The sequence below is a fragment of the Sylvia atricapilla genome, chromosome Z (genome assembly GCF_009819655.1).
Source record: "Sylvia atricapilla isolate bSylAtr1 chromosome Z, bSylAtr1.pri, whole genome shotgun sequence".
NCBI lineage: Eukaryota > Metazoa > Chordata > Aves > Passeriformes > Sylviidae > Sylvia > Sylvia atricapilla.
This window is the reverse complement of record NC_089174.1, coordinates 51656510-51672227: the sequence shown is the minus strand read 5'-3', so window position 1 is coordinate 51672227 and position 15718 is coordinate 51656510. Positions and strand designations below refer to the sequence as shown.

The 15718-nt window shown below is 40.1% G+C and overlaps 1 protein-coding gene across 1 annotated transcript in view; it reads right to left on the bottom strand.

The window, feature by feature from the left end:
- Positions 1 to 4904, bottom strand: part of RASEF (RAS and EF-hand domain containing) — a 29785-nt gene extending 24881 nt beyond the window's left edge. Inside the window, exon 1 of the mRNA XM_066338434.1 lies at positions 4540 to 4904. Within this exon, the coding sequence (XP_066194531.1) occupies positions 4540 to 4904 (365 nt within the window). The remainder of the gene's footprint in view (positions 1 to 4539) is intronic.
- Between the last annotated feature and the right edge of the window lie 10814 nt (positions 4905 to 15718).

The window sequence follows — 15718 nt, the reverse complement described above, 5'->3', positions numbered from 1 at the left end:
CAGTTCTTAAGTTAGTTGGTACATATGTCATTTTAATTAAAGCAAAAATCAGAGGAGCAGTAAAACTTAAGGTAGCTCAGAAAGTCTTTTAGCTCTCACAAAAGCATCCATCACATTTCTGGCAGAGCTCATCTCTCAAACTCCTGTCCATGATATATATTAAAAGACAAGACAACATTCTCACAGAAGAGATCCTCTCTCCAGCACTGTGGCAAAAAGAAAAGGACACAGCACTCGTCTTTCCTCAGGATTTGCCTTCATCCCCTCTCCAGGGAACATGCTTCAACTTCCAAGGAAACCCCTCCAGTTCTGACATCACGGCTCATCATCTCATGGAAGTAAACACAAATTGCCGACAAAAGTTAATATTGTGTTCTATATTGACTTTGGCAAAAATCCATCCTAGATCATGACAGCAAGAGCATGACAGGTTTTGGACAGGTTTTTTATGCAGCACAGCTTCCCTTCTTTGCTTTAGCACAGTACTATATCCCACGAGCATTGCCTGTGTTCACAGTTTAAGTAGTCATTAAGAACAGCACGCTTTTCTCATCTGATCATATCCCCCAGATATTTTCTATGCAGGTTCAGATGACATGACTGGGGGCATACTGTTATCATAATTACATTAAGACACTTTGGAACTGTATGACGCACAACATCTCACAATCAGGCAGCACTGAAATCTGAGTCTAGTCAGTTTGGCTGGAAGTACAAGGCACACAAATAAAACACTCAAAGACTAAAAAGCAAAGCAATGGAGCATGAGGCCTCTCAGAGGCAGCAGATTTAACTTGAAATAGGGATACAAACTTTCTGCTTCTGATTAATCCACCCATTCATGCTCTAATTAATTTAGCTCATTTTCCAACAAGATTATCCAATTTGCCAAATATTGTGCAAAAGTTGCCTGGTAGGGCTTAGTCTTTTTGACAGTCCCAAGCCTTTGCTCTTTCTGACTGAAGTCCTTCACACTGAAATTTAAAAATCTGTTTTCCAGAAAGCTTTTTGACTGTAATTTACAGAGAGAGAAATGTCATAAGAACAGGATTTCTCTTGTACACTCAGAAGATGTTAGATTATTCCTTGCTCAGGCTGAGGAATGGAATGGTATTACCATTAGGGAGACATTCCCACACATTTAAAGGAATACATCCGTCTACTAGGAGTGTGGAGGGAACCTTTCAGCCCTGCCCCTGAGATTGGCCACAAGAAAGAATGCAATATCCAGTAACACCATCTAGGGCTAATAACTTCCAGTGTGGCAGTGCACTGAAGCACTCACTGCCTGGAGCACCAAAAAGGTAAGGGGTTTTTTTGTCCAGTCCTGTACCATTGCAAATATTTTCTAGAGACTAAACTAACAAACATTGCTGATTTCTCAATAAAACAGATCTCCAGCTGGCAATTCACTGTATATATATATATAAAGGCATTGCATGATTCTGTGGTTAATTACTCATTATTCCTGATTAAACCTAACAATCCAGAAGGGCAGTTGCATTTTAAATGAAATTAAAAACAAACAAACCAAAACAACAAACAAACAAACAAAATTACAACCCTCTGTACAATTCCACTAAAGTCTGACTTCACGTTATCAGCCTGCAAAGACTTCCGACCTTTTCTTTTTCCTAGAGGTAAACAGTTCCCCAAGCACAAGTAAAGGCTAAGGCAAACAACACTTTGACTCACAGTAACTACCTTACCAAGAAATCTAACTTAATTTAATCAAAAAAATCTGTTCAGGTGAGGAGGAAAGGAGCAAGGCTGTAAAGAGACTCTTTAATGTGACTCTACCTGTTCAACTGCAAACAATAAAACCTCAGCTTCAGCATAGACTTGAATCTTTTGAAGTATAATCTAAAAGGACTGTGCAACTGATACACCCAAACACAGACATATGATCCATCCCATAATAAAATCACCATTTTCAAACAAGTAATTAAATTCGAAATATGCTTATTGTAATATATTCTTATTTTAGTATCTGGCAGTAAATAATTTTGCATGAAATGCCTGCTACTACACCAAGGACTGGACCAGGATATAGATCTATTACTGGGTTTCACCCCTTGTTATGAAGGCTTATTTATACTTTCAAAAAGTTCAGTCATAGAAACTGAACTTTCACTTTCTGAAATGGAGACAGAACCATGTGTATCATGAAAATCTTCCCTGTGATTTCCATGGGTATTCACTCAAGCTGAGGAGTGACAGAGACAACAGGTGTTTACTGCAGCATTTTCTCCTGACTTCAACCCTTTTCTCACTACTTCCATTTGCTATGCCTTGTTTCTCTCTGTATAAACTCCAATAGCATCAAAGCACGTGTGTCTTGTGTATTGCTAGTGGGTGGCCACAAGGCAGAGCATTTTGAGGAAATGAACCCCAAAATGACCAAGATAAAAACCACATAAGTGAGATTAAAAAACATGGATTACCAACTGCACTCATCTGGATTTGGGGTTTTTCCTCTGTAATTACTTTTCTCACAGATGTAAATGTCATAACAAATATATGAAGAGCAGTAAAACACAACATAAGGATGCCAACTTTTTTATAGCACTGAAGATGGAGGTGTGTTGCAAGTCAGTTCTAGTTTTCAAATGACTGCCTTTTCCTGAATAAAAAGTTGAAATGACAAACAACTGAAACAAATCAAGTAACTTAAACAAAAAGATAAATATATTTTTTGAAGTCTAGCTTGTACTTCACTTGATTTTGTTATATTTTTCTGCTTAAGGCTCCTCATTACTCATGTAAGCGATCCTAATGATTTTAGTAGGACTATTCACATGAAGAAAAAACTTACACATATGTTTCTACAGAACAAGATGTGGGCTACAAATGGCAAAGAAGTCGAGCTGTAAAACAGACCTGCTTCTAGCACTTCAGCACAGGAGAGAGAAAAAACAAAGGGCACGCTGTTTTTCAGTTGACACTGACTCACACTTAATAAATACAGCCAACTATGAAGGATGTTCAAATCTAAACCTGAATAGGAAACATTTACATCAAATTACTGCCTATCTGACAGTATGTAACAATCAAATCTTAGTTGTTTTCAGTTTTTATGTAAAAGAAACATAACACAAATTACATTACATCATGATGAGTTTTGCAAAACTACCAGATATGTCTGCACGGTGGAGCCAATTAAAGCTGTTCCTCTTCCTTACTGTTACCTTTCTAGATATTCAGTTAGACTATACTGCTGCTGCAAACAGTAACCAAGATACTGAAACAGAACTATTACCAAGAGGAGACAGATGCTTTCACAGGTTACCACTGTGCATGAGTCAGATTTTTTTCAGCTCCTATTGAGTTTCTGACCTCAGGTTATTAACTGTGTCCACAAGCTTTCAAACAGTCTTTTGTTCCTGTTCTCTTTCAAGTGAAAGCAAGTGTCTAACAAGGAAAGCACCATGAACAAATTAAGATAGACCCATAAGAATTTACTCATCTGTCTGAAATGGGGCAGTCCAGTAAGACTAAAGAGTAGTAGTCCAAAAAGAAAAGAAAATTGATTCCAGATTTGCACATGAGTAGTAACTGAAAATTTCTCTGAAGAAACTTTTCACTTCATAATCCAAACACATTTTTAACGTAGCTGGAACCAAATTATTGGTATAGGTAGGAATTTAAGGAGCACTATATAGAGACAACACAGAGATATATTGACATACATACATACTTTTTTAAACTCCCTTGACTAGCTACCAAGTCCTGAAACTCAGATTACCTGTTTCCATCATAAATTGCAATTTTAAAATGAAGCAGAATCACTCTGTATTTTCTACAGCCAAGTTAATTTTCATATTAACTTCAAGCACCTCAGCTTTCAGGCGGATTTCTGAGAGTCACTAAAGTGTTCTTCTGTGAACTAGAACCAGCCCCTTACTGACAGACTCGTGGTAAACGCGTTTAATCTCAAACCGATTTGCCATTACTTGCCTTCATTTCACTGAGACCGGGGACAAAGACTCTCACAAGCTCCAGTGAGGCCATCAGACCGAGGGCCGTATTTACTAACACCGTTAACGTGGTGGGAACGATGTTGCTGGTCAGCCTTTACCAGGAATAGGCTGACAGGGCTGGAAGAAAAATTCTGGGGACTAGTCCGGGAATAAACAGCACGGGGAGAAAGCTCCTGCGGAGGCGGCAGAAGTTTACAACTCGTGCATTCTAGCAGCCTGACTTTCCCGCGTGGGTTGCCGGCAGAGCAGTGCAGAGCAGAGCAGAGGAAGAAGCCAGGAGTGGCTCCCGTTGGGAGAACAGCACTGGGAAGCAGTGTGTGCGGAGGGGCTCTCTACACCTGCAGGCGCGGGGGCCAGGGTCAGGCGTCGTCCGGCTGGGATTGCATCAGCGCCGGCGGCGGCTCCGCCAGGAGGGCCGCTCCCGCCGCGGGGCACGGCAGGGCCGGTTCGGCAGCGGCGGGGCCGGGGGGCCACGGCTCGGCCCAACAACGCCGGGGCCGCGGGCTCGCTCCCACCGCCGGGCTCCAAGCGGGACAGAGCCGGCGGGTCCAGACCTTACCTGGGGATGTACCTCGCCTCCTCCCCGAGCCGCACCTCGAAGTCCTTCCAGGGTTGTTCCAGCCCCGAGGCGACCCAAGCCGCTGACGCCTCCTCCTCCATGTCCTCGCTCCCCGGGTCGCTGCCACCGCGCTGCGGCCGCGTGGCGCCGCGGAAGGCACGGGCGAACTCCGGGAAGGTGATGGCCCCGTCGCGGTCGCTGTCGAGGCGCTGGAAGATGGCCTCGGCCTCGGCCGGCCGCACCCGCAGCTCGGCGCAGAGAGCAGCGAAGTCCTCCCGCTCGATGCGGCCCGAGCCGCTGGCGTCGCACGCCAGAAAGAGGGCGTGCAAGCGGGACAGCTCGTCCCCCGCCGCCTCGGTATCCATCGGCCAGCGCCGGGGGCGCGGAGACTCCGGCCGCAGGCACAACGGGACGGGATCGGCGGCGCTGCCCCACCTGCGGCTACGCGGGGCGGGCCGGGTCCTGCTCCGCCCCGGCGCCTCGCGGGGCCGGGCACGGCCGGGGCCGGAACGCGGGTGGCGGCTGCTGGCCGGGGCATGTCCCGGCCCGGGGCACCGCCGGGAGGGCAGGGCCGTACCCGGCCGGCAGCGGCCCCGCCGCCCCGCGGAGTGCGGGGACACCGCGTTCCCCTCCGGGCCAGGATGTCGCGAACGGCACAGGTAACCACAGACAGCAAGGCAGGGTAAAAAGCACGTCTCACCCCCCTGCAGCGCTGAAATGTGAGTCCTGACACTGTGCGGTCGCTGTAAGGTGTTAAACCTAACGTCCGTTTTCCAAAGTAATAAAAATACTCTTCACTTTCCTGGGAGACCCAGAAGCCACATGATGACACAAAGTTTTAACAGATAAATTCTCACTGATGAGAATAGTTTTGGAGTTACACCCTGCAGGTGTGTGCTCACAGAATCTCACCACCAGTGATTTAGAAATGTGGATTGTTAAAATGCCATCTTAAACTGAAAATGCGAAAGATGCGATCAAATCAAAAGAGCAGAGGAGACAGCTTTTCAGTGCTCTGTGAAGAATTAGTGTCTTTCTTGACGGAAGTCAAGATGTCTTCCGTAGAAGTCAAACTCAGGTTCCATTTGAATCTAAGGGATATTTTACAGTTATTATTTATTTCCCTGCACTTATTTATGTCTACCTGCATATGTAAATTGTGTTATACCACAGTTGTGATAAACAGACTACAAATCTAACAGTAGATTTAACTGACAGCATTTCCTTATTGACCAAAACATCATCTAATTATGTGATCCAGCAAAGCACAAATAGTCCATCTGATCTCTCCTCAGAATAAATCACATACTGTGAATGGAAACTCTAAAGTACTCCTCTGCCTAAGATGTGGAATGCCCTCAAAGGGATTTTCTTTAACAGCTTTTGATTATTAACCCATCAAGATTAGACAGACAGCCAACAGTCTTTTTCTCTAGATGATAAAAAGTTTCATAAAATGTTCCCCACACTTTGAGGAAACAGCAGTTTTAATACAAGTTAAGCAATTTTGAATACAAGTCTAAGCTTAAAAGTATAAGAGAACTTAAAATACTTTAATTTATAATTTAATACATTTTTATTACTATTTATATTTCCACCACACAATTGCAAAACTGCTAATTGTAGTTAGCAGTTTTAGGTCTCATCATCATCTTAGTAAAGAAACAGATGTTTTAGTAAAACAGAATTAATTTAACAAAAGTAGTACTCTTGTTCGTTCTTCTGTTCTACAGTATTTTATCTATCCATCAAGTTATTATACCGAAAGTATGTCATAGAGCCCTTAAGGGGTTGACGAAGGGTTGCTCAGCTATCCAAAAGAGAGAAACTCTTTTTTTTTTTTAACCCAGCTCTCTGTTTATAGGAGCTGGGACATTTGGCTTTCAGAGCCATGCTCAGGACAAGCTTCTGAGGTGAACTGGAACAGCCTCATCCAGGTCTGAGTGTGTCCAACAGGGAGTTCCCACTCAGATCAATGTGCTCGCTTTATTTGCTTTTGTGGCTGCAGATTGACACTGGTCAGTTTGTTGGTCAGTTATCCTGATCCTACCCACTCTTTTACGTACTCTTGTGTGTATGTTTAGTGGTAGTCACTACCTTGGGCTGCTAAGTAGAGAGCATAGACTTTGGGCATGTAGTCCCTGTTGGGTTGGGTTTTTTTTGCTTTTTGTGGTTTTGGTTTTTTGGGTTTGTTTTTTTTTTTTTCCTGTCAAAGAAGTTTTGCCACACAAATCTCAGGCACTGGCATGAAGCACAGTGTATCATCTAGCACTGCCATGGTATAGGTATATCCTGCAAAACAGATCATGTTTGCAATGTTTCACGATACCACACAGCCCATGCTTGCTTGGTAGGCCATGGTTTAGTTGACTAGTTCTGACACAACTTCACAAAGATAATAAATGGCTTATTTGTTAAGACCAAATAATGAGTGGCAAGACCAGGATTCCCAGCAGGTAATGGCCAAACAATGCTTCTGAAATCATGTCCCTGTTCTTAGAACAATCTGCTCTTCAAATCCAGCTCTAAAATAAAGAAATAGGCAAATACAAGGTCCAGTTTATGTGGCATAGTAGTTTTAAATTCATAAGAGATGTTTTACATTCATGCATAAGATACTTAAGATACAGATATACCATGCACTCAATTTTCAGTCCTCATCTGTTTTGCTTCATTGTGCCGTGAAACTCACAAGCTAGTTCAAGCATTTATTTGGCTGAAGAGGCAGAAGAGAAAATTGAATAGTTCTCAGGAACTTTAGAGGGACCCAAGGCAACAGATGAACAAGAAAGGATTCATTGTATCACTGCAAAAGCGTCCTATTGTACTTCGTGGAAAAAAGTGGATTTTGACGCTGTTGCAGAGACAGAGGTTAAATGTTACAGGTTGGAAGAGACAGGTAAACCGGAAAAGAAAGGCTTGGCAACATGTGATATCAAGACCTATTGCCTCAGGAGGCAAAAGAGCAGAGGAGCTGAGCTGACCAGTGAGATAAACTATGGAACCTTGGAATGCTATTTGAACACATGTGGTCTCTGAAAGTAACTATGCAGAGTTATGCAGAAGCCCAAAAAAGCTGTAGTGCTGTGCTCCAGGCAGATTCCATGCCTGAAATAGCAGCCCTCTTCCCATCCTTCTCTATATGTTGTCTTAGGAACCTTAGGAAGATTTTTAACTTGGAACATCAAGCATTTAAAAGAAAATAGAACATAAATTGGAACAATTATTTACTGATTTACTTTTCATCATCATTGTTTGTGGACTTGGGCATTATCTGCAATGTCATCCATACTATTCTGATCTTCTGCTGAGGACAGAATATATCTTTTGGATAGTTCCTGCGTACTCAGACTAAATTTCCCAGAATTAGTATTGGCTGAGAAAGAAAATTTATCCCTCTGTTGTTGCAATTACTCTCTTACTCACCTTTTTCTGATTTACATTTGGACAATTTAAGCAATTTACCACAAACTGTGCAATCTACTTGGAAAGTACATGGCATCAAGAGAGCATAAGTAAAATAGAATCAACCAGGGATACTGAAAACATATCACACACAGAAATCATATTAACCACTGAAAACTAGTTATATAAGCCTACTCCAATTTCTTCCCCCCCAACACAAACTTTACCACCTCTACCTGTGACTTTACATCTCAAAGCATATCTACCTTTTATACCTACTTGCCCATGACCTCTTCATCACCCTTACCATCAGGAAGGGAAGCACAGTGTGCACAGGCACATGAAGTAGTGCAAGGGGAGAAGAAGGTCATGTGCAGAGCAGACTCTGGGAGGTCTCCAGGAGATAGGCTGTGGTAGTGGTTCTTCCTTCCCACCGGTTTCCATTTTCTGCCATTCTCTTACAGTGTCTTCCTTTGCACTTTTTATTACATAGATGCCATTTTCTTTGCTTTGATGCATTAAACTGCTTTGATGGCATTAAACTAACTGTTTACCTGGTTCTATCCTGGCATGCACTTTGCATGGAACTAGGTGCACGCAGTAAAATAAAACAAGTAAAAAATAAAACAAGTCTGTATAGATTATAGAATTCTTTTGCATAATTTTTAGTATTACTGAATTTTACTCGCCCTTACTTTCTGCAATTGAAAACTGAGGGTAATATATGTGGTAGCAGACATCACTTAGGCTGTATTTGTCAGATAAACTGCATTATTATGACCTCTTAAGGGAAAAGGCATAATCTATGTCTTTAAAAACTTAGTACAGGAAATTAAAAAATCATATTTTTGAAAGAACACAATTTTATGCTTTGACTTTGTGAAAAAATGAGACAAAAAGTGACAATAAAAGTTCCTTATCTAAGAAGAGGTACATTTAAAAGCCAAAAATGTTTCTCAGGATATACAGATTTTTTTTTATTCTCCTAAAAATGTAGCAGTTCACACAATGAAGTTGTGAAAGACATTCATGGTATTATAACACTTTAACAAACTCCAAATGAAGCACCTTTAAGGTGAAGCATCTTCAGCCTGCAAAAGATAAAAGAGACCATTGATATTTAAATATCAAAGTACCCAAGGTGCTTTTGCAGAAATCAAGTATTTACAGTTGTTTCAAAAGCTTGTCTGTATGATCAACTGAATGGCCAGAGAGATGCTGAAATGACTGATAATGACTGCTGGGCCTAATTTGGGCATGCTAACTGTCACCCACATGCTGCTCTAATGAGTTCTCAAGCCACCAAAAAATAACGTTAAGACTGTTCTAAACATGTTATTACCTTAACAATTCTCAAAATCTGAAATGCTTTGGAATACCATAAGCAGCTAGAAATAAATACTTAAGAATTTCAGGAAACTTTTTTGCAGAAAACCTTCCTTGGTTTAGGTAGTTTACATAGTTTTTTTTCAATTCTGATAAAACCAAAGTTTAAAACCAAAGTCAAACCAAGTCAAAACCAAATCACATCTACTGATGAATAGATACCATGTTCTATTCATGTTCATGTCTATGTTCTTAAAGAAATGGACATCTCAAAATGCAATTCCCTATGTGCAAATCCTGTTCACAATGAACACTGCTGAAGACAGAGGATAGAAGTGTCCTTTTTAGGACAGAGATAAACAGTATTAGGTCAAACAGACATGGCTCTTTTCAGTTTGGATTAGCTTTGACCTTTTTCTGCAAAATGATGCCAAAACATGGCAAAGGTCCAGGTTTCTCTTGCAAACACAATGGTCACTGTTTCACCCTCTTCCTATCTCCCTTTTTTGCTCAATGTGTTGGAACACTTCCGCAGAAGATTCTAGTTTAAATCACTGCCTTGCCTGAAGGAAATTAAGGTTACCTCTCTTTTTCCTCATGCAAGTGTCCTAACCACAAAGATACTGGAGACAGTGATGGAATTGAGAAACACACAGCTTCTCAAAGCTACTGTTCCAAGCATCTGTGTTTTACAGTGCATTATAACTAGACAAAAAGAGTCTTTATTGAGAATACTAGATGACAATTTTCCCTATGCCAGTTGATCACTAGTCCATCTTTTATTTCTCTCTGTCTGCTCCAGATAATCTTATATTATTTTCACAGATTCTGACTAAATGGTATCTATTCAATTACTTGAGCAGCTGTAAGACAGTCTGAAAGATATTTGCTTTCCTGGAGCAAGAAATACTTAAATCTGTTCAGACAGAGAGGAAGACTGAATTCCTCTCCGATCTTGTGTGTAATGCTGTTACCTTTAAGGTTCCTCCTTAAAACAGACACTCATATTCAGTACTTCTGCCTACTTTATCCTAGGCAGAAGTGGCTGCCACTATGTCATGCTGTGACACCTTCTGCTATTCATGTTAGGCAAACTTTACTATCAACAGGGCAGGCCTTAAAAGAATGAGGGAAGAATGTCTCACTTGTGGATCCCCATAGGGTTTTTTTGCTGTTGAGCTGCTCAGTATCCACAGGGCCATTCCTACAACTTGAGGCTTCTGGGCAGTATTCCTGGGGAAAACATCACTGATCGATGCCTCATTGACAGTGGATTTGGATGGTGACAAGGTTTAACCCCAGCCACCAGCCAGTCAGTCCTCACCCAGCCACTCCCTCACTCCTCCACCAGCAGGATCAGGGACAGCATTGGAACGGTAAAAGTGAGAAAACTCATGGGTTGAGATGAAGACAGTTTAATAGGGAAAGCAAAAGCCACACACACAAGCAAAGCAAAGCAAGTAATTAAATCACTGCTTCCCAAGGACAGGCAGGTGTTCAGCCATCTCCAGGAGAGCAGAGCCCTATTACACATTAAGTGACCTGGGAATATAAATGCCATCACTCCAAACACCCCTTCTTCTTCCTCACACTTTGTATACTAAGCATGATATCAGATGGTCTGGAATATACCTTTGGTCAGTTGGGGTGACCTGTCCTGGCTGTTTGCCCTCAAAAGCTCCTAGACCCCCCCAAAGACCTCAGCAGTGTGGCAGCACGAAAAAGCAGAGAAGGCGTTGGCTCTGTGTAAGCCATGCTCAGCAATAACAATTTCTACGTTATTAACCCTATTTTCAGCACAAATCCAAAACACAGCTCTGTGCTAGCCACTGGGAAGAAAATTAACTCTAGCCCAGCCAAAACCAGACGGTTTCTGTCAGTTCCCTTGACTGCAACTAATGATTCTGTAAGTGAGAGTTCCCAGACAAAGACACTGAAATTCACTCTTTCATTGTTTAGAACAATCCTTGGCATTGGTTTCAGCACAGCTCGCATCTCCCATGATACTCTGTCTTAATGAACAGTGTTTGGGAGGTGGGATAATCCAACTTTAATGTGGTCACCCTGTTTTGGAAGATACGTCCAGTTCAATAATAAAGTAGACACTTCTGTGTGCACTGACCTCAGTGGCAGAGAACAGTCTTGTTTTGGTTTGGGTTTTTTAATTTATAAGTTAGGAAAATAATCTGTGTAGGCCTTTTTATTTATAAAATGTCAGAATAACATTTGAGATGATAATCCTATTAGAATTTACTTCCTGCATGTATCATACTTTGACAAAAGTTCAAATCTAAATGCTGGATAATTGTGAACATGGCCAATTTGACTTTTTTCACCTAAGGAAGGTTAGTTTTTGTATTATGAGAGACATAAGTGCATTCAAAGACCCTAAGTAATTACTTATCTCAATGCATGGCCAAAAAATATTGACATAAAATATTGGAAAGGTGAACAGATGTAGCAAAGCATTCCTAAAGGATCTTTTAAACAGGAAAACATTAAACAAAATTAATGGGAAACTTAAAGCAAAAGAGATTAAAGATTACATGAATCAGAACAGAAAAGTGAAACAAACCATAAAAAAAATCGCAAAATTATAAAGCCACACTAATTTTTCATTTCTATCAACTTAAGGAATCTTCTTTTCTCAGCATGGAAATTGCAGAAAAAACAATTCATCTCAGCAACGCAGTACAAAATCAGAAAGGAAAAAAGAGAATTGATTCTATTGAACTTTTCTTCCACTAAAGGGTTACTAAAAGAGGATTTCCTCTGAGCTTCGCTCAAAGCATAAAGAAAAATAGTATGTTCTTATGAGCCCAAATCCATTAACTGACCTGATAGACACTTTCCTCAATATTTACACAACTGGACAAGACTACAAAATAAGTACTCCTATGTATTTTTTTTTCTACAGGTGAAATTGCCTCCAAGTAAATACTCAAGAATGCCTATGAAAAGCAAATTCTGTGTTTGTAACATAAATGCTTTTGGTGGCAGGCTGACCCTCCTCCTAAAGCACCTGAATTCTGAAACCCAAAAATAACAGCTGATGCATGGTTAGCTGCATGGAATTAGGCTTTAGCTGTGATGAGGTTCAAGTGCTTTAGCTGACTATACTACAGGACTAAAAGCTGTGGAATACTATATTTCATGCCACTCTATAGCTGTATGACAGTTAAATGTGCTCTGCTGACTTCTGGGGTTTTTCTCCAGCATAATGAGGCCATCACATTCTTCCACCTGATACAGGAGGAAAGACATCTCATGCCATTTTGTCTTCTGCAGAACTAAGGACAGCTCTAATTTCAAATAGTCACTGTGAACTGATAATTTTCAAACTAAAACTAAGGATGAACCAGTGGATAATTTTGAGCACAGGAATTTGAGGAAAAAAAAATTAAAACTATTCACAACCAATCCAAGCAACAGAAAAACAAACAATTTGTTAAATGATCCATTGTAGCAATGACATAGACTTCCATAATTTTTCTTACTTTCATGATAAACTTTAAAAAGGTGATATTTAAACATTCATGGGTTCTATGCTATGTAGTTTTAAATATAGTACTTAAAATAACTATATCATAATGCTGTAAAAAATTCTATCAATGAGAGCTGAAATTTTGAAAAAGTAATGGACAACATATAAAAGTGAAAAACAACAGTCATAATGAATTAGTGTAACATGAATATAGCATCCTGAAGTGCAAAAAAATTCCTGTAAGAGTAACACAATGTGACTGCACTTTAAAAGTTAGCCATGGATGGCTTTTAAAATACATTTTGCACTTAATGACAATAATACTGCTTTCATATTTGAATTAAATCCTCAGGGTCTGAAAGGAAATGCTGCAGCCATAGTCAAAGACTGAAGGATATTCAAGCACTCACTTGCCTTCTGCAGTTACTAAAGAATATTCTAATGGCACCTAAAGTGGCGTCTCTGCAAAAACTGAGCTTCACACATTCCAGACTGACCAAGAAAAAGCTGGCCAACAGCACTAACACCCCCAAACAAAAACCAAACTAACCCTGCATTTTTCCAGCTGTCTTTAAAAACACTTCCATAGGTTCTATAGGCATAGAGACATACACAAACAACATTTAAAGGCTGAGTCAGCTTTTTTTTTTGGAAAATCATAAATAAATATTAAATGCAGAATATTTCAACAATAGTAATGTAGATGAAGTTTCAATTTCCTTTTCTATGCTTTAGAAAAGTCAAAGGAAAGAAAAGGAAATAATGTATAAGTTGGCAAAGGAAAAATCTCTGGAAAAATAGCAAGATTTGAAGAAAATTTTAACTAAGGGAGAATTTTAATGTATAGAGTTTGAAAGAGGTCTTCCAAATGCAACTTAAAGTCCCTTTACAATTCTTGTGACAAATATGTAAGTAATACCATCTTACATTATTTTACTTTTCCTTAAGGAAGAGCGACATAAATGAAAAGGCAAAAACATGATTTTGGTTTGAACTCTTCACTTGTTTCTTTAGTGATTTATCATTAAAGCCACTGCTATGCAACAAGAGCCAGCAGAGATCTCACTTGCAGATCATGCCTCATAGGGATCAAACTGCTTTGAAAATACAGATTGTGGTTAGGGACTAAATAGAATTATTCACTGAACAACTTCTGTATTCTACAACAAACCAGACTGCAGCTTAAACTGTCCATTCATCCCAAAGGAGTCACACAGGACAACGTGGTAGGTTTTGTGTCTATCTGCTTTCACATAGCAAATATACACCCAGATAAGAAAGTCCCTGTTTAAATTTTCTCGTCATAAGCTTGAACCTGCAGTGTGCTGGGAACTTTATGGTGTGATTATTTCCTGAAATTAGTAGCATACAAAAGAGAAGAGCATTTCTCCTAAAGAGAATTATATCTTACTTATACATCTCATACTATGTCAAACTTTATTCTTTGTTCTTATTACCAGTTTCCTTTAACTTATTTCCTTCTTTCTGATTAAAAAAAACTTTTTGAAATTATCACGATTATTCTTTTTTGCCTCTTCCAGTTATTTTCCTTCCATTTGAAGAAGAGACAACATCAGTTATTTCATATTCCCTGCCTCTAATGCTATTTCTACTATTTTAGGAAAAAGAGGAGCTTCCCTCTTCATGCACTGCATAACAACTTCCATCTGTCTTCATATTTTGCAAGACTAGAGTCACTTCTGTCTTACAAAATTTGAGGGCCAGAAGTATAAGGGGATTCATATTTAATACAAGACCTACATGTAAGCAGAGGAATAGCTATTTGAAAGTGATAAAAGAGAAGGAGAAGTTGGAGAAGAACTGTCAGGAGTGCCACTGAAACTTGTAATTACAGGATGTGGATCCTGTCAGGTTTGTTTATATTTAGTTGCACTTGGCAACCACCTGTCATGCAGCCATATATAGACATAAAGGAAATTGAAGAATTCAATAGTCAAGTACTCGGCATATGATCCCAGTGCTTAACCAAGCTAGTTTAAAGCCAGAGATGCCTAAAGGACATATTGCCAATCATGGTGAAGAGTTTCCTGGGATAACTGTGACTGAGTAGTATCCTCCCAGGAAAGCAGAAGTTTCCCCTGCTGGCCTGCCTAGATGCAGCTCTGCAGGGCTGCCTGCTTGGCCCCAGTGCTCCCATTTCAATCCAGCCATCGACTGCCACAGGCACCTGCCACTGTCACTGTGGGCTGCTCCAAATCAACTCAATACTTCTGTTTTCTTAAGCTGTGAAATTCAGTTAGCCCTGTGGAACATACTGTGGCTACACAGGTTGTATTTGCCAGCTGAGAAAATCAGGCCAATGTTAAAGTTATTCTGTAAGTAACGAATTTTAGATGTCTAACCTTGGAAGAGGAAACTCAAGACTAGAGATCAATAATTACAAAGGAAGATAATGTTTTCATTATGTTAGAAAGGTCTTCATACTGAAATAGTATTAGCCAATGACCGTCAGAACTAACTGAAACCTGCTGTGAAAAATGTAAAACCACACACAAAAGTATCAGATAGATTTCTGAGAGGCAATCTGGAGAGTTAGAATGCTCCTGGGGCAAAGGCTTGCACTCTGCTGGGTGCCATTTAGATTAGTCGGGGCTCTAGTCCATCACAAACAATTCCAATTGACTGTGAGGAGTGGGGTCCTGCCTTAAGCTTTGATATACATTAATTTATGGTAATAGCCAATATGTGTGATATGAAGATTATATGAAGGATCATATAGAAAAAATTTTATGTTATAGAGTCAAAGAATAAATAAATATATCAGTCAGATGCAACCTTAACAGAAAACATTTAAGTAACCTTAGAGTTTTTAAAACATACATAATTTCTTTATTGAAGAAAATCAGATAGATGGGCAAGGATATATTTCTATCTGTCTAATGTGTAACACACATTGTTTGCACAGAGTGCTGAAGAACCGCTTTGAGGACAGTACAGCTGATC